This window comes from Neofelis nebulosa, chromosome 2 (genome assembly GCF_028018385.1).
Source record: "Neofelis nebulosa isolate mNeoNeb1 chromosome 2, mNeoNeb1.pri, whole genome shotgun sequence".
NCBI lineage: Eukaryota > Metazoa > Chordata > Mammalia > Carnivora > Felidae > Neofelis > Neofelis nebulosa.
Genome location: NC_080783.1, coordinates 169,349,530 through 169,368,071, shown reverse-complemented (window position 1 = coordinate 169,368,071; position 18,542 = coordinate 169,349,530). Strand labels below are relative to the sequence as shown.

At 38.8% G+C, this 18,542-nt stretch overlaps 1 protein-coding gene across 7 annotated transcripts in view; it reads left to right on the top strand.

Moving 5' to 3' along the window:
- UBE2U (ubiquitin conjugating enzyme E2 U) overlaps positions 1 to 18,542 on the top strand; it is a 62,281-nt gene that overhangs the window by 13,961 nt on the left and 29,778 nt on the right. For 4 of the 7 annotated variants that reach the window (XM_058717126.1, XM_058717132.1, XM_058717130.1 and 1 more), the window contains 3 exons: positions 336 to 456; positions 4,182 to 4,230; positions 13,271 to 13,359. In XM_058717126.1, the coding sequence (XP_058573109.1) occupies positions 336 to 456; positions 4,182 to 4,230; positions 13,271 to 13,359 (259 nt within the window). Of the gene's footprint in view, positions 1 to 335; positions 457 to 4,181; positions 4,231 to 13,270; positions 13,365 to 13,541; positions 13,663 to 17,364; positions 17,417 to 18,542 lie in introns of those variants that run through there. The other 3 variants (XM_058717129.1, XM_058717131.1, XM_058717128.1) reach the window with 3 other exon arrangements.

The window sequence follows — 18,542 nt, the reverse complement described above, 5'->3', positions numbered from 1 at the left end:
TTTATTTTTTAATGGGAATGTCTCAGTGTTTCCTAATGTTGAGTTTAATTTATACATAAATTGAACTTAAATTCATGTGGTAGAAAGGAATAGGTCATAGGAAGGAACTTATAACTTGCTTTGTTTGGCTCATGAATGTGCAGTATAAAACTAAGGTAGATCAAGAGTTTCTTGAGAGTAGGGACCATGTCTCATTTGTCTTCATATCTGTCTCCAGATGAAGGCATAGTAGACATTTAATAAATGCTGTTATTCTTGTATGTGTTTGCTTGTCTTTTTGCTCTAACAAAAAAGTTTACTTTAAAAACTCTAATTTTTCTGTTTTTTTCCTGTAGGTTATGCTTTCGAATCCAGTGCTAGAAAATCCAGTGAATTTGGAAGCAGCCCAAATGCTGATTAAAGATGAATCTCTGTACAAACAAATAGTTCTAAGATTTTTCAACCAACCATCACAATGTAAGAAGTGCCTACTTACTGTTTTTTGCCAATTATTAATTATACATTTATGCAAATGAATGACCTAGCAAATAACTGTTACATGAGGGAATGTTTTTTGTATCCATTTTCAGTAATGAAATTATACTAAGATCTCTCCTACTGTACTGCTTTGTCAAGCTACTCAGTCATCAAAAAGCCAGTCAAAAGTTGTTCTTTGAAGGTTATCAGCAATCATAAGCTTAGTATTTTTAAATGTTATGGTCATAAGGATGGATGGTACTGACTGAAAATTATTTACCCTTCACAAAGACATGACATCTGATTTTAACTCTTCGATCTATAATGGATATTTCCCAGACTTCATCTGCAATACCCCAGATCTTACTGATCTGGAACTCCTTTCCTCTTGATTAGCAAGCAATATGTTTAGCTTTTTGTTCTGAAGAGTTCTTCCTCAATGTATTCCTTCTAAGAGTCCATGTGGAAATGACACCTGAAGCTCTTGAATCTTTCTGCTCTATTGACCAGTGATGTGTTTTATATATATAATATATATAATATTTTTATATATTTTATATATATATAATATAATATATATAATATTTTTATATATTATAATATATATAATATTTTTATATATTTTTACATATATATACAATTTTTTTTTTTTGCTCACTCTCATCCTGCCAGTGACCTCTTCATGACTTACCCCCATCGTCTTCACTGTTTCTGTGTTAGCAGAGTAATGCTGTTGGCTTCTTATGACCAGGGAGGTTTGCCACAAATGAGGGTTAGGCCCCTAGGGACAGTTCTTTCCTCTATGTCCTGCCCCTCCCCCTTCTAGCAGCACACAGCAGCCATGTGTCATAGCTGGTATTACCTCCCCAACAGCAAGCCTTGCTGTTCAGACTCGCTCTCTCAAACTGAGCTCTCTGTACTTTTTTGTTCAGATGTCCCCTGCTTCTTTTTACCTTCCCTTTGTAGGGCTTGCCAGTCCATTAGCTAGGTCTGTACAATTGTGACCAAGTTCAAGTGCTCCTCCATAGGACTTCTGGGTCTGGTGCAAATCAAGCAGTGATGACAGGCATCTTTTTCAGTATCTTCAAACACATCATGATAGTCATGGAGTCCCTCAACCAATTCCTGACAGTTTTGAAACAGGTTTGTACACAGAGGAGTCTGATCGCTTCACTCTGGCCGCATTTCTGACCCACTGGAATACTATAGTATCCACAACTGTATCCTCTACACTCAGTTACTATTTGTGGAATGAATGAATAAACAATTTATATCACTTAACCGTTCATTGAGCCCTACAGTACCATCATTATAGAGAAAGATTCTATAACAAAGCTATGTCCACAGTCTAGTAAATGGAAATTTAAAAACTGGTTTTAAAGGATTTTCTATAGCAAATGATTCTGTGCAATAGATTTTGGGTTTGCCCTGCAAAAAGGAAGGATGAGAAAAAAAAAACAACTTTAGAGTCCTTCCTTTTGTCCTCCTGTCTAGTAGATGCCATCCTTCACTCCTTTTGGTTCTCCAGCTGTGCCATAAAGTCAGAAAAGCTGCCCCAGTTGCTAAATCTCCCTGCACAGGAGCAACAGAGCAAATAGAACTTTGGCAGGTTTTCACCATATTCTTTAGTTATGTTGGTGAAATCCAAGACAGTAAATAGTTATCAGCTTGCTTGCCACCTCAGCCAGACTGTGAGTGGTGGCCTAGGGTTCCATAAAGAGACTGACTTCCTGCAGCTTCCAAGGGCAAGAGTGTCCATGATACAGCAGAGACAACTGCTAAGGGGGTGGGAGGCAGGGGATAAGTAGCAGAAAACTTGTTCTAAATTAGAGGGTATCAAACTATGTGGATTTCTGTGAAAAACTTCATCCAGTGAGAATAAATTACTTGTAACACTTTAGAAAAAAAAATTTTAATGTTTATTTATTTTTGAGAGAGAGGGAGAGACAGAGCCTGATGCAGGGCTCATACTCATGAGCCATGAGACCATGACCTGAGCCGAAGTCAGACACTCAATGGACTGAGCCACCCAGGTGCCACTACTTGTAACAACTTGAAAAAAATGTCTCACTAGAATGCTTCAAGAGTCATCTTTCATATAGTTTAAAAGATTAATAAAGAGAGCTAGAAAATGCTTAAAAGGAATTACCATAGTTTTAGATAACCCAAAACTAGAACAGATAGTTAATTGTATAAAAGAGAAACTCAAGAAGCAGCAAATTGTATTCTCTCTGGAGGCATTGATTATAGGCTAGAACTACACCCTCAGTACCCAGTGTACTGTCTGTTGGTAGGTATTGAATAAAAACTTGTAGAATGAATGAATGAAAAACTGCATGTAAACTTAGATCCTGATTTTACTTCATAGTTTACAAAATGCTTTCACACACATTTATTCATCTGATGTTCAGCCTCTTCCTCAGTGAGGAAGCTGAGGGTCATTGGTGAAGTGGTTGGCCCTAGGCCACAGAGAGCAAGCTGCAGAGGTCAGACCTTCAACCCAGGTGCTCCCCTTCCCTTGTGCCTCCAAATTTAATAGGATGAGCATAAAGTCATTCATTTGGGATCAGAGCATTAAAACTTCCCAGGAAAGAATAAGAGAGAGCTGACTTGGCAGCAGAACTCCCTGAAAAACTTCTTGGGGAATTTATTTGATCACAAACTTAAGGTATAGAAAGTGCCTTTCCACCAGGTACCTGTTGTATGAAAATCCTACCCTACTCTGGTGTGCAGGGCCCTCATCTGGAGTTACCAGCATGCTCAATCTGGAGCATCACATTCCCTGAGCTGAAGAAACTGTGTATGTTTAGCTAATGGAAGAAATGATAAAAGGCAGCTGTAAAAGCTGTCTTCAAATATTTGAAGGGCTTTCATAGAGAAAAGGGCAATTTCCTCTCTGTTGTTCCAAAAAAACTGAAGTAGCTGCAATCAGTTCTGCCTTCCACAGGCCTACTAGGTTGTAGCCACTATGGTCCAGAATCTGCAGGCTTGGCCCTGCCTCGTGCTGGTACATACCTTAAATACATGGGGACTTCTCCCTCATAATCAGTGGTCTGGAATTAATTTCATTAGCCTAAGCCTAAGCCTAAGCCTAAGCCTGGTATTTGGTATGCAGACATGCAAATGCCTCTCATTCCCCAAACTTTCCATAACGTGATGTTTGTCTAGCCTGAACAGCTAGGTCTCAGGTCTCTGCCTTGGCGTATTGACAAGAACACGCTAAGCTGTGAGCTCAAACCCAGATGATGGAGGTCCCAATGACCTTGCCAAATCCTGCCATCTTCTTTGGGACTGGACCCTGTCTCTCTTACTGGTAATGAGAGTGTTCATGTACACCGGACTGCCTGGGACAGTCCTGCTATAATTATTTCTAACACCCCCCTTTACTCTGTGCTCTGGTTTGCACAACAAATTACATAGTCAGAGGCATCTGGCATCTCCAATTCCTAAATTGTTTCCCAGGTTCTGAAGTGTAAATTCACATGCTTTTTATTGGTGTCCCCTCATCATGTCATTTGATTTCAGTTTTTTGGCTAAGACAGTTACCACTTAACATCTTTCACCTTGATGATTTTCTGCCTGTTTTTCTGTTGCTCTCCTTGAGGTTTTATACTTTAGTTTTATTCTTTTATTACTATTTTATTGAGGGTTTGGAAAGAGTGTACATAAAACCATTTATTCCTTCTTCTAAGTCAACCAGATTCCTTTCATATTTTTCTTTACAGTGAGAGATGACAGGGCTGAGTCACTTAAAGATCCAGATAAATTTATCAGGTAAGTTTTTCTTTTTAAAAAAAAAATGTTTATTTATTTTGAGAGAGAGAGCACACATGCACGTGTAAGTGGGGGAGGGGCAGAGAGGGAGAGAGAGAATCCCAAGCAGGCTGTCGGTGCAGAGCCTGATATAGGGTTCAAACTCATTCAAACTCATGACTCTGAGATCGTGACTTGAGCCTAAATCAAGAGTTGGACGCTTAACCAACTGAACCACATATGTGCCCCAGGTAAGTTTTTCTTTATATATTCTATGTCAATTCCTTCCTTTTTTCCTTCCTTCCTTCTTTCATTCTTTCCTCTCTCTTTCTCTTTAATCTCTACACCTGACATGGTGCTCGAACTCATGACCTCAATTTATTTACTAAAAGGACTATTGATTTAAACGGTTTATATTTTTTATCATAATTGAATTTTTACTTTATTTATTTATTTACTTACTTACAGTTTATTTATTTTTGAGAGAGAGAGAAAGAGAGCACAAGCAGGGGAGGGGTAGACAGAGAGGGAGAGAGAATTCCAACCAGGCTCTGTGCTGTCAGACACAGGACTCCATCTCGCAAACCATGAGATCATATCCTGAGCTGAAATCAAGAGTCAGACACTTAACTGGCTGAGTCATCCAGGTGCTCCAAATTTTCGCTTTTTAACCTATAAAAGGAAGTAGATCTCTTTTCCTCTTACAATGCTTTTTTCTTAATGTTGTTTTTGGGAAGAATGTGGAAAAGTGATTGAATTCTTTGTAGACTATTAAATTAAAATTTAATGTAATTATATGAACTTGCCTCTTCCTTTAATTTTCATTTTTTATTGCGGATAAAGAAAAAACATGTTATGAAGATAATGAGCACAAACCATTTACACATCATAAAAAGCCAAGCAATTAGGGAAATGTAAGGTCCCAGAGGAAAATGGTGAGAGTTAGGGATGAATCCATTGTACCTTTTAGGAGATAACATGAAAATGTGGCAACAGTTTAGCCATGAACACCTGAACAAGGTACAGGACAATGTTCTCATTTATAGTTCTGCAGTATTTAGTTTCTTGAGCATTTCCATTAGCCTTAATTTTGTAGTCAGTCAGATATAGAAGACAGTTAACTAGTGTTGAAATGACTTGCTTCAGCTTATGCTTTCTTGACCGGCCCTATATAAAAGATGAGCAAGTTAGGTAACTCAGGTGGCTTCGGTTGGTGAAAGTCTTGGAAAGTTTCAGGAAGGCAAGTACAATCTAATAAATAGTGCACCCTGTTGGCATTCAGTAAAGGACATCGCTGCCCCTTAAACTTATCAAATGGAAAGAAGCAACTTACCTTCTTGGCACAAAATGGACCTGTGGTAAATAGTTGTTGAATGTGCCAACACTGTTTTATCTCCTCTAAAACATGAATGTCCCTGGAATTTTACAAAGCTCTTTCTATTTGTGGTATAATCATTTGCAGTGCATAAAAGTATGGTGCCAGCATTTACTAATAAGGCAGCGAAATGGAGGCCAGAAGAACTTCTGTGGTTTCAGCGTTGGCTGGTCCTCTGAATGAAACCCAGAATAAATGAAGCCGGAATCAGGTCTTATCTGTGGTGTTCCCATAGTGCTAGCCTGCAATCTCTAGAGAAATCTCTAGGACTCAATTGAAGCAATATAATCTATATTTCAATGATACTCTACATTCCTAGTATATAGGAGGCTGCAATTTATTATATGTCTGTGGCTCCAAATGTTTACCCCTGGTACATTTGTTATGGGACAAAGCTCAGTTATGTCTAGCTTTTAATTTTTAAAATGTTTTAAATGTTTGTTTGTTTGTTTGTTTTTGAGAGAGAGAGAGCATGAGCATGGGAGGGACAGAGAGAGAGGGAGACACAGAACCTGAAGCAGGCTCGAGGCTCTGAGCTATCAGTGCAGAGCTCGATGCGGGGCTCAAACTCGTGAACCACGGGATCATGACCTGAGCCGATGTCGGACACTCAACTGACTGAGCCACCCAGGTGCCCCTTGTTTTTAGTTTTTATGTAGACTTGTACAATGAGGTCTCACAGAAGTTATTCCAAAAGAGATGCTGCTCTTAGCATTGTCTGTCTAGCACCATATGCTAGGACTTTACTCTACTTTATGAGCTAAAAGTATTAACCTGACTACAGAAATGAATTCCAGAGGCCTAGCCAGACAGTTAAGACCCTGTTTCCAAAAGATAAAGCAAAACATTGGTAAAGTCTAGTCAGTTGAGTAGAATATAGTCAGGGGAATCCAGTTGATGTTCCGTAATTAAAAATGGTTTAGGCTTGTGCTTATCACCTGGGAAGTTTGCACATGGGCTGTAGGATGCCACTTAACAAGATATAGGGCGGCTTCTGGGAGAACAGCTACTTACTCATTTATTTAAAATATATTCACTGAGCATTTGCTCTGTAATAGACACTGTGCTCCCATACTGGGGACACACATCTGAATAATATATAATCTTTGGTCTCACATGATTTATAGTCTAGGATTGGAAGCTCTCCTCTGAAGAGAAGATAGTGCGGGGAGTGTGCCTGACTGTCCATCCTATAGGACCATATAGGGAGCAACTTCTACCAAAAGATGTAGTTGGAAGGCCACAGGGCCAATACCAGGATTGCGGCTGGGGGGAATGCTAAAGTCAGAGGGAATCATATTTAAAATGAGTCATATTGAGTAGAAAATTCTTCTCCTGTAGCTTTTTTTTTAAAGCCCTCCTTTAGAGGCTTATATTTTTTTCACCAAGTCACCTCTCACTGGTGCTACTTCTGTTAAATGCAATCTAACATTCCATTGGGCCATACCTATTAATTGTTTTATTACATTAATACTTACAATATAGTAAGTCCTATTACAGAGATGAGATCTAGATGTTAGAGGAGCATAGAGGAAGAAATATCTTCCTAAAGCTTGGACTGCCAGAGTGGGAGAAGGGGCATATAAAGACCAGCTTCCAGGAGAAGGTGATGCCTGAGGTGATTTCTAAAGGGAGAATAGGAATTCACCTACAGACAAGAGGAGAAGGACATTCAGGCAGAGAGAATAACGCATTCAGAAGCATGGAAGTGTGAGAGATCATATTTCTCCACCACCCGACCCAAGGGAAAGTAATTTGACATCCAGAATAAAAAGTAAAAATGAATCCAGATGCCAGGGGCAACCAAAGTGTATCAGGACCTGAGGTACAAAACTAGAAGTTGTGAGGGAGAAGGGGATTGGTTGCTAGATATCAAGAAAATAGAAGTGTCTTTTTGGACATGATTCTGCAGACTTTTACTTACTAACATTAAAAGGATGCGAAGGATGGGTTATGAAATATCACATATGTTAGTATCTGAGCTAAACCTTCTGGAGAACTTGCTGCAGTTTGTACACCAGCACTTGCAGCTTCACCTTGCTTCTTTATGTTACAGAGACAGCTTCGTTCCTTAAACCCCTGAACCAACCTCTGCCAACTTCAGACTTGTCTTTGGCAGCTTCTTCACCTCTCTCTGCCCTCGCGGAATGAAGAGAGTTAGCGCCGTGCTCTGGACTGGTCTTTGTCTTAAGGGAATGTTGTGGTCGGTGAGATCTTCTATCCAGACCATGCAGATTTTCTCCATATCCACATTAAGGCTGTTTTGCTTTCTATCATTCCTGTGTTCGGTGGAGTAACACTTGTAATTTCCTTCAAGAGCTTTTCCTTTGCCTTCACAACTTGGCTGTTTGGTTCAAGAAGCCTAGTTTTCAGCCTGTCTCAGCTTTCGATACGCCTTCTCCCTAAGCTTAGTCATGTCTAGCTTCTGCTTCTCTTGCTTACACTTGAACGCTGAGACCATCGTAGGGTTATTAGTTGGACTAATTCCAATATTGTTCTGTCACAGAATAGGGGGACTGGAGGAGAGGGAGAGAGACAGGGGAATGACCAGTGGGTGGAGCAGCCAGAACACTCACATCTACCGATTAGGTTTGCCATATTGCACACGTGTGGTTCATGGCACCCCAAAATAATTACCATGGTAACATCAAAGATCACTGGCCACAGATCATCATAACTAATATAATAATGGAAAAGTTTGAAATATTGTGAGAATTACCAAAATGTGACAAAGAGACAGGAAGTGAAAAAAAGCTGTTGGAAAACTGGCACAGATTTGCTTGACACAACGTTAACACAAACCTTCCATTTGCAAAAACTGCAGTATCTGAAAAGCACAATATAACGAGGTATGCCTGTATTTCAAAATTAAAAAAAAAAGTTTTTGAAGAAAAGTATTCAAATTTTTTTTGCTGAATAGAGAAAATGGGTATAGCTCCAAACTTTCAAAGTCTGATTCTAAAATCTGAGATTATTACACGAAAGAAAAATTATAGGCCATAACCTCTCATAAACACAGAAGCATAAAGCCTAATCAAAATATTAGCAAATTGAATCCACTGATACATAAAAAGGGGTAGTACATCATGACTAAGAAGGCTTCATTTCAGGAAAGCCAGGTTGGGTTAAAATTTTTAAATCAGCGTAACTCACGAAGTTAACCAAATAAAGGAAAAAAAACATAAAATGATCTCAACGAATCAGGAAAAAGTATTTGCTAAAATTTATCACCCATTCATGATAAAAATTCTCACCAAAGTAGGAATAGAGAAGAAATTCCTTATTCCAATAAAGAAAATCTATAAAAATCCAATGGCAAACCTCATACTCAGATGTGAAATGTTGAATGCTTTCCTCCTGAGTTTAATGAGACAAGTATGTCCATTATCACCACTTCTATTCAGCACTGTGCTAGAAGTCCTAGCCAGTGCAATGAAGCCAGGAAGAAAAGTTATAAAGTTTGGAAAGGAGGAAGTAAACCATCTTTATTCACAGATAATGGGATTATATAATAGTAAAATCCAGATGAATATACAAAGCTCGAAAATTAATAAGTGAATTTAGCTAGGCCCCTGGATAGAAGATGAACATTTAAAAAAGCAACTATATTTTTATATACTAGCAATCAATACATAGAAATGGAAGTGTTAGAACTACCATTACAATAGCATCAAAACATAACAAAAGATGAATAAGACATCTATGCCAATACCCACAAAATGTATCTGGGAGAAATTTTAAAAGACCTAAAGAAACAGATATACAAAGTTTGTGACTTGGGAGAGACTGAATATTATTGCAATGTCAGTTCTTTCCAAATTAATCTATAGATTCAATTCAATCTCAGTCAAAATCTCAGCAGTTTTTTTTCCCCTGGAAATTAACAGGATGGTTTTAAAGTATATCTAAAAATGCGAAGGATTTAGGATAACAAGACAATCTTGAAGAAGAACAAAGAGGATTGACACTGCCAGTTATCAGGATTCACTGGAAAGTGAGAATAAATTTCAGTCTGACTGGGTCTTTCTAGGTCGTGTTCCTGTCCCTAAACAGTTCCCATTGTCAGAAAGCCTTAAACCCATCAGGCCCTGACTTAGAGTCAGGGTGGAGGTCAGTCCTGTCAGGCTGAATGGCATGTACGTGAGGGGGAGGAATGGAATAGTTACTGTTGGAGAGGCCACCACAATGTCCACTGTGACAACCTTCATATACATACTATTTTTATTGGACTGGAACCTTGGTAAGTAAGAGTTGGATAGGCACAGGAGACAAACGAGTCTTTAGATAGGACTGCTTGCACACATACAGAAATGTAATATGTGGCAAACTCAGGATCAGCAGGAAGTTCCATACGATGGAGCCTCTGTACGCGCAGATGATAGTGGAAGAAACGGTTGGAAATAGCCAGATGCTAACACACCTCGAGTTCTATTTGAAAGTGTTTAGACTTTATCCTGTAGAATTAAGTCACCAAACATGGTTTGCAAGCAGATGCATGATAATCTGGAATAGGGAGAGGCTGAGAAAAACAATTCGGAAGCTGTTTAGAGTTTGCAGAAGAGAAATGATGAGGTACTTATTCAGAGCAATGGAGAGAAGCAGCTGTAGCTGACACTGAGGGTTAAGGGATGCTAAACCCCCTGCCTGGCTGTTCCCATGGAAGACTTCACTGAATGCTCACCACAACCACTGGAGAAAGTTCTAAGTTAACTTTATACATGAAGAAACAGGAGTGAAATTATTTTCTGCCTGGAGTCACACAGCTAGCAAGTAGCAGTACCTGAGTGTTTTAACACACGCCAGATGATTCCAGAGCCTGTACTCTTAATCATGATGCTACATAACTAAATATCCAGAGATTTGTAGGGGTTTAGTCAGTAGGCTTGGGTTATGGGTGGGATATTGCTTCCATGAAGTAACACTACCTTGACTCTCTTCTTCCCTTTATGATCCTTTTTGTTTCCTTCACTGGCTCCTCTTAACTCTGAATTGGCTTCTGATCTTTCTTTTCTAAACACTTACTTACTCTTTCTATGTTTGTTTTCCCTAATGGCATCATCTATCAACCTTTATGTTGATTTGACCCTAATCTCTTATTTCCAGTCTCAATTTCTCAGTCACACTCCTAAGGGTCATCACCTAAAACCCATGTTTAAGTTTAAACTCATATTTTACTTCAGACTCTGTAGATGCTTTCTGTTAATAGCAAAACTAAATGGTCTTCCGGGCTTTAGAAGAATATTTGACCCCCAGATTCCTTCACCTTTCACACACCCTATCAGAAAACCAGTCCAGTCATTTCATTTAGTGTGTCAGAGGTTCGTCTCCTCCCTTTCGCAGTCTCTGCTCCCACCCTCTTTTGGCTCTGCGTTTCTTGTCTGAATTTCTGCATCTGTTTCCTAGCTTGTCTGCCTGCATTTGGTCTCTTATATGCTCCACCCTGCATACTAAAGCCAGAAAAAACTTACATACTCGTTCCATAATTTATTTGCCTTATTCAAGAACTTCTGATTGCTGTCTATCACCCAATAAATCAGAATACTGAATCAACTCTAACCCATTCTCTGCCTACATCTGAAGACCCTGCATTGCCCACTTTCAACTATTTTGTCGAATTCCATTGCTCTGAAATTGGAACTCTCCACTACGGTCGGTTCTCTTGTCATTATTGTCTCTTCCCTCAACATGGTCTGTACACATGTGCACGTGCACACACCGTGCTCCTTCCCATCTGAGCTATTGCTAATACTCGCCTCCTGGCCTAAAATGCTTCCATTTCTTCCAGGTTCATATCCCAGGTGACTCCTTCCCTAAAGCCTCCGAGACAAAGTCACACCTCCCTCTTCCGACCTTTTTAGCTTGCTGCCACTGCCAAAGAACTATCTGTCATTGTCATCTCCAAATGTCCCTGTTAAATGATGTAACAATTTGGGTATATATCTTATTTTCCCAATAGGCTAATAGGCTCTAATGTTCAGTTTCAAATTATATCTCCTGCTTTTTCATATTCATAATGCCAATGATAATACTCAGTAAATTGCTGCCCATGTTTCAAATTATAAACATGTGTAGTTTGTATAATTCCCTGTAAACTTGGTCACTTATCTGAATTACCATAAAAATAGTTACTGTTCTCTTATTTTAAGGGGCTGTTTCTTTTACAGAATTGGAAATGCAAATTTTCTCAAATGTTTAAGACATTTGCTTTGTGTATTCAAACTATACTGAAGTTACACCTTTTTTGAGTAATATTTTAAATTATTCTGGGGAAGAAAAGAGAGCCCCTGAAGGCTAACAGTTTGAAATTGAACAGGACACCACTGGGAAGGGAGAGGGTCATGGGTCATCGTCAAACAGACAAAAAAACAATGGAGACGATTGTGTCTAAAGATGGTGTATTTTTTTTTCACGAGACAGTGTGTTGACAGTTTCCTTCCTCTTGGGTCATTGTTGTCTGCTAAATGATCTGTGACAGCAAATTGATCACCAGCTTCTTCATGCAGGAGATAGAATGCAGCCTTTCATTTTGTTACCTCTCTTGCCAAATGCTGAAACATTTCGTTGGCAAAAGTAATGTTAGTTTAATATGTCATTTACTGGTGTAAAGCTCCGCACGCAGCTCTGGGAGCCATAATAGCGGTGATTAATTTATCTTCACCCAGTTTCAGATTTCTACTTACGTGTGATTGCAAAAGCAATAACGCATTTGAAGAATGTTACTCTCAAAATGATGTGTCTGTAATTATCACTTAAATAAATGAATGCATTAAACAATTTAGCTATTGTACCATCCATTTCAAAATTGAGTCCGATATTTACTTCAAGGTAGCTACGATTCACCTAGGAAAATTAATGCTGGTGTACTTGTTCTAACTGAAAAGTCACTTCTTCTGAAGAGCTAAGAACTTCAAAGAAAACAGACATAAGGTCTTTTATATCTGATGCAGCATCTATGTAAGCCAGTTAATTGATGATTTCACACATCTGAAAATATCCCAAAGTCATGTTTTGTTTGTAGAGTGTTGAGGATCTCTGCAGTCAAAATGTTGGTATAAAAAAAGGTTGGAAATGTAGTCATTTAAGTGACTGTTTCACAGTTCCTGTTCAGTATTTTCTAACAATCTGTGCTCTACCATTAGGATAAAGTAATGTTAGCACAGGGAAGGAAAAGTGCAGGCAAGATTACTAGAAAAGAGTTGGGTTTTTCCCCCCTCTATGAAAATGGCCAGATTTTGTGTGAAAATTAAACTGATCTCAATTCTGGTATTTTATTTTTCCGCATTATAAAAGGGAAATAAAGGTGATTTTACTAAAATTTGGCTTAGATAATTTAAGAAAACTGTTTATTGAAGAAAGAGAAAACATGCAAATCTGATGCTTTTCTTAAAATTCTTTTTTTGATGTTAGTCATGAAAGGCAGATATCTTAAACCTATATTTTCCTCTTTATAATATGCACATGGATGCGCATTTTACATTTATCTTTGAAATATGTTTGGCAAGATTTTCTTTTTGTGATTTTTATGTGTTAGTGCAGAAATTAATGTTAGATCACTTATTAGAAACTGCAAATGAGTTTACTGTCTTATGGCAAGATATTGTTATCTGAAACTGTCCAATCTGATAAAATAATTTTAAAAAGCAAACTTGCAAATACTCATTGCCTGATTTTTATGTATATTTTCAGATCAACTAAGGCAGTCTCATTTAATGATTACTACAAGACATGGTCTGGAATAGCCACATCCAAAGCCACAGAGTATTATAGAAGTCCATGTAAGGTGATCTAGCCTTATCTTATGTCCTTTTGGTATATATTAATCTCTTAATTATTCTCAACTTGTCTTGCTTTCAAAGACTAATTGACATATATTTGTAATCTGAAGGTGATAAACTTCTCTGTTGCCTCTATATATGAATCATTCAACATCTATTAATTTGGTTCCTCTTTTGTACAGAGCCCTGGACTGCAGTCTTCTTAAAAGCCAGAAGGAAAGATAGACATTTGGAGGAATAAAAGATGAAGTCCTCAGTCTCATGAGGCTTACTTTACTCCCTTCACCCCAAAAAGAAGCCTTCATAGCAAGAGGAGCCTTTTTTTTTTTTTAATTTTTTTTTCAACGTTTTTTATTTATTTTTGGGACAGAGAGAGACAGAGCATGAACGGGGGAGGGGCAGAGAGAGAGGCAGACACAGAATCGGAAACAGGCTCCAGGCTCCGAGCCGTCAGCCCAGAGCCTGACGCGGGGCTCGAACTCACGGACCGCGAGATCGTGACCTGGCTGAAGTCGGACGCTTAACCGACTGCGCCACCCAGGCGCCCCAAGAGGAGCCTTTTTGATTCTAAACACAATTATCCTCAAAGCCAGAGAGAGTATTAAGTAGAAAGACAATAAGAAAACATATGAGCCTAGGGCTTTCAGTGATCAACCTAGGGACGAATCACCTGTTGCCATCATACATTAGGAGCCAAAAAGGCAAAAGGGGAGAGCCAGACAGCTTACTGGTCTTATTTAATTGAATCTTTTGTGTGCTGTTTAATTCTTTGGACCCAAGTAGGTTGTCCAGTCTGTCCTGCTGAAATGATGCATTCTGAAGTTACCCATGACATCCTAACTCCCAGGCTCAGTGATAACCTTCTTTTTTAATTTTAAGTGGGCTCCTCGCCTGGTGTGGTGCTCAAACTCACAATCCTGAGATCAAGAGTCGCACCAACCGAGCCAGCCAGGTGCCCCAACCTTTTAGTCTTTATCTTTACTTGTACTCTCGTTTGCTATGCCCTCCTTGAGTTAGATGACACCATCATCCATGGTTTGTCTCCTCCCCTCCTCAGTGCTCCCCTGACTCTTTCTTTAGCAAAAATTTTTTTTTTATTGGAGAGAGAGAGAGAGAGAGAGAGAGAGACAAAGCACATGCGAGTGGGGGAGGGGCAGAGAGGGAACAAAAGAGAAAGAGAATCCCAAGCAGGCTTTACACTCAGCTTGGAGCCTGACATGGGGCCCAAAGCGGGTATGATCTCACGACCATGGGATCATGACCCAATGGGAAGTTAAGAGTCAGACACTCAACTGAGCCACCCAGGCACCTCTAGCAAAATCTTCTTCATTCAGTTCTCTCTGCCCACTCTCTTTGAGAGACCTCAGCTATCACCATGGTTTTCATTAGCCTACCTGCCAATAATTCTCAAAGCCTCATTTCTAGCCAACGCCTCTTCTGAATTCTGCATGCATATTTATAACTGTGCATTGGACATCCCACCTACATGTGTTACAGGCATCTCCTACTTAAGATATCCCAAAGCGAATTCATTATCTTGCCCCAAAACTTAGCCTCCCTCCTTTATTAGCTCTCTGGGTTAGGGGTAGATCACCATTATTGCATTTACTTGCCTAAACCAGAATCAAAGACATTTCCTAGAACTCTCTGTCTCCCAGATTAAGCCTTGTTTACTTTATCTCCTACAACATTAAGAAAGTTCCTCCTTCAGGGCACCTGGGTGGCTCAGTCGGTTGAATGACCGACTGTTGATTTCCGCTTGGGTCATGATCCCAGGATTGTGGGATCAAACCCCATGTAGGGCTCCTGCTTAAGATACTCTCTCTCTCTCCCTCTACCCCCTTCCCCCGCTCTAAAGAAAAAAAAATGTTTCCCTTTCCACTCCATCCTGATGACCACTGCCTTAATTGTGGTCTCATTGACTTGCATCTCACCATTGTGATAGGCTCATATTTGGTTTCAATAGAACAACATATCACCAAAAAAAAAAAAAAAGTGTGTAGTTTTAAGACACAAATTAGAGAACAAAACAATACTAAGCTTAACAAATATTAAAAAGATAAATTAGATCAATAACTTCTAAGAAATTACATGTTCTTTCAGGATGTTAGTTATTATTTTGTGATCACATATTACCTTCCTCACTTATCATAGATTTGTGGTTAAGAAAAATGATTAAAGGTGCTTTAAGAAACACAATCTTTAGCAATTCTATCACTATAAAGAATTTTATTACTTTTGATACCAGAGTACATGAATATTTACTTCATTTCAAAGATATGTGGTTGGGTCCTGCTTAGTCAACTCGGCAAACACATCTTGAGTACCTCCTGTGTGGAGGCACCGAGGAACTCAGATAGGTTCCAGGAGGCAGGAACCCTTAACAAACAAGGGGTAGAGAGGCAATTGGCACATTCTAGGGAACAACTCAACATCCAACTCCTTCAACCATAAAACAAACGAACTGGTTTAGAATGGTGCTTTATGGAAGAGGCACCTGGGTGGCCCAGTTTGCTGAGCAACTGACTCTTGGTTTCAGCTCAGGTAATGATCCCAGGTTCTTCACTGAGTGTGGAACCTGCTTAAGATTCTCTTTCTTTCTACCCCTTTCCCCCACTCACATGCTCTCTTTTTCTCAAAAAAAAAAAAAAAAAGGAGGAGGAGAAGAAGAAGAAGAAGAATGGTGCTTTTTGGAATAACATGTAAATATACGGAAACATTTGGAAACTCCAAACTGCTAAGAAAAAAAAAAATAAGGGCACCTGGGTGGCTCAGTCGGTTGAGTGTCTGACTCTTGATCTTGGCTCAGGTCATGATCTCACATGATTGTGGGTTTAAGCCCCACCTTGGGTTCTTCACTGGGCATGAAGCCTACTACTACTACTACTACTACTAATAATAATAATAATAGCGGCATATGCCAGAACTTAAAGAAATTTGGAAATAATTGTGTTGTGATAAACAACAACTAAAAATGAAAGAAATTAATTAAGCACCACTGACTACAGTTTCTTCTTTAAAAGACTTGCCACCAAAATGTTTAACTTGGTTCTCCTTTCTACATCTATCACTAACTTAGCATGTAATTCAACCCTTTTTGTGAGCTTTAGTGGCTACCTCTAGCTCAGAAGAATTTCAGAGACTTTGATTCTAACCTTTGGAACAAGATTTCACAATCACCCTGTCTATTCTTCTTCTAGGGATTTGTTATAAGAATGTTTCAGGAGGTTTCCTTCAGTAATAATAAGCATTTTATTTTTAAAAATTAAACTTAGGGGTGCCGGGGTGGCTCAGTCGGTCAAGCATCCAACTCTTGATTTTGGCTCAGGTCATGATCTCATGATTGGTTAAGATCGAGCCCGGTATAAGTATCAAGCTCTGTACTTACAGTGCAGAGCCTGCTTGGGATAGTCCCTCTCCCTCTCTGTTTTCCCCTCCCCCTGCTTACATGCTTACATACTCTCTCTCAAAATAAACATTTTTTTTAAAAATTGAATTTAAATTTAAACCTTACCTATGCTGCTGGCCATTTTGTCTTTGGATAATTCAGCTAGATGAGATCCAATACTCTTTTTTAACGGCCTAATTTTGTGTGTAATAAAGATTAAGCTTTCATATAGAATGCTTCTTCAAGCACTGAGAAATCAAAGGGAAACTTCTAATAACTTCAGCTTCTACAGTTACATCCTTATAATTGGAAAGATTATGAAATTCTTGTGCATATTTTTGAAAGCTTTTTTATGAATATTGATGAGTGGTTGTATTTTGATTTAGGGTATTAACTCTTTTCCATATCTTTGTGCAACATATCTACCCATAGTTATGTGTGCCAAAATAATGGTAAGTGTATACATGCACAATACACTTTACAAAGTATACTCTCCATTATTTTTTGATCATCCCAATCTTATTCTTTTATTCATTTGTCAACCAATATATGTCATGTATAGTAGTATGTCAACACTATGAACCAGGCATTATTACTGTTATCACTCTGTTTTACAGATGAAAAAACCAAGACCAAGAGCAGCTAAGAAATTTACCTAAGGTCACACAGGTAAGAGGGAATATTATACATTGATAAAGAGTGTAAATTCTGGAACCAAATTGCTGATATTTAATCCTGGTTCTTCCATTTAGTAGCTGTGTGACCTTGGGTAAGTTTCTTATCCTCTCTGTCAGTTCCCTCGTCTGTAAAATGAGAATAATTATAGCACATACCTCATAGCACTGAAGTACTTACAACAGTGCCTAGCACATAGTGAGTGCTCAGTAAGTGTGCTTATTATTAGTACAAATAGGTTCTGACTCTTGACTTGAACCAATTCCTCTGACTCTACATTTATTGCTCTTTTTCACATACTAAAACTGCCTCCATAATATTATATAAAAATGCTATCTCTCTATAGCCTGAGATGTAAATTCAAACTCTGCAGTATATGCAGTACATTTTTCAATAATTATGATTATTAGTTTATAATCATAGGCAATCATATGGGAAAATGCACTGATGATCCTCTGTTCTCTATCCATCAGTATAGAATGGCAAATAAAAGTTTGGCAGAGAACAAACGAATACATATGGTTGTGGGTAACAGCACCTTTAATGACAGAATACGATTCCCATAAGGAAATGTTTATGTTAAAGGAAAAAAATCCCTTCAGACCAGTGTACCCTGTAATACTGAGTGGAGGCTTCCTGGTGTTTGTTTGCTGTCATCAGAGAGACCAGACACCCTGAAGCATCATGGGGATGTTTGCTTTCACCCTAGAAGACTTCCATTCTTTGAGTCTTTGAGCCAGCCATCAGGGCAAGTGTCTCCAGAATGCATTTAGATGCAAGAGGCAGCATTATCTAATTCTAATGCAGTGCTTCTCAGTCTTGACTACTCATTAGAACCACCAGAGGAACTTGTAAAAATTCCCATGTAAAAGGCACACCCCCAGACTAATTACATCAGGATCTCCGGGAGCAGGACCTGGCAGTAGTAGTTTTTAAAGCTCCCAGGTGATTACAATGTGCAACCAAGGTTGGAAAGGCTGCAGTGGGAAGAGTATGATGTTGGAAGTTGCCCTGTACTAGTTCTGCCACTTACAGTTAAGTGAATTTAGGTTAGTCACTTAACTCTTTGTACCTCATTTTTAAATTTCTATTCATTGAAAGAAACATTCCAATCTATTTT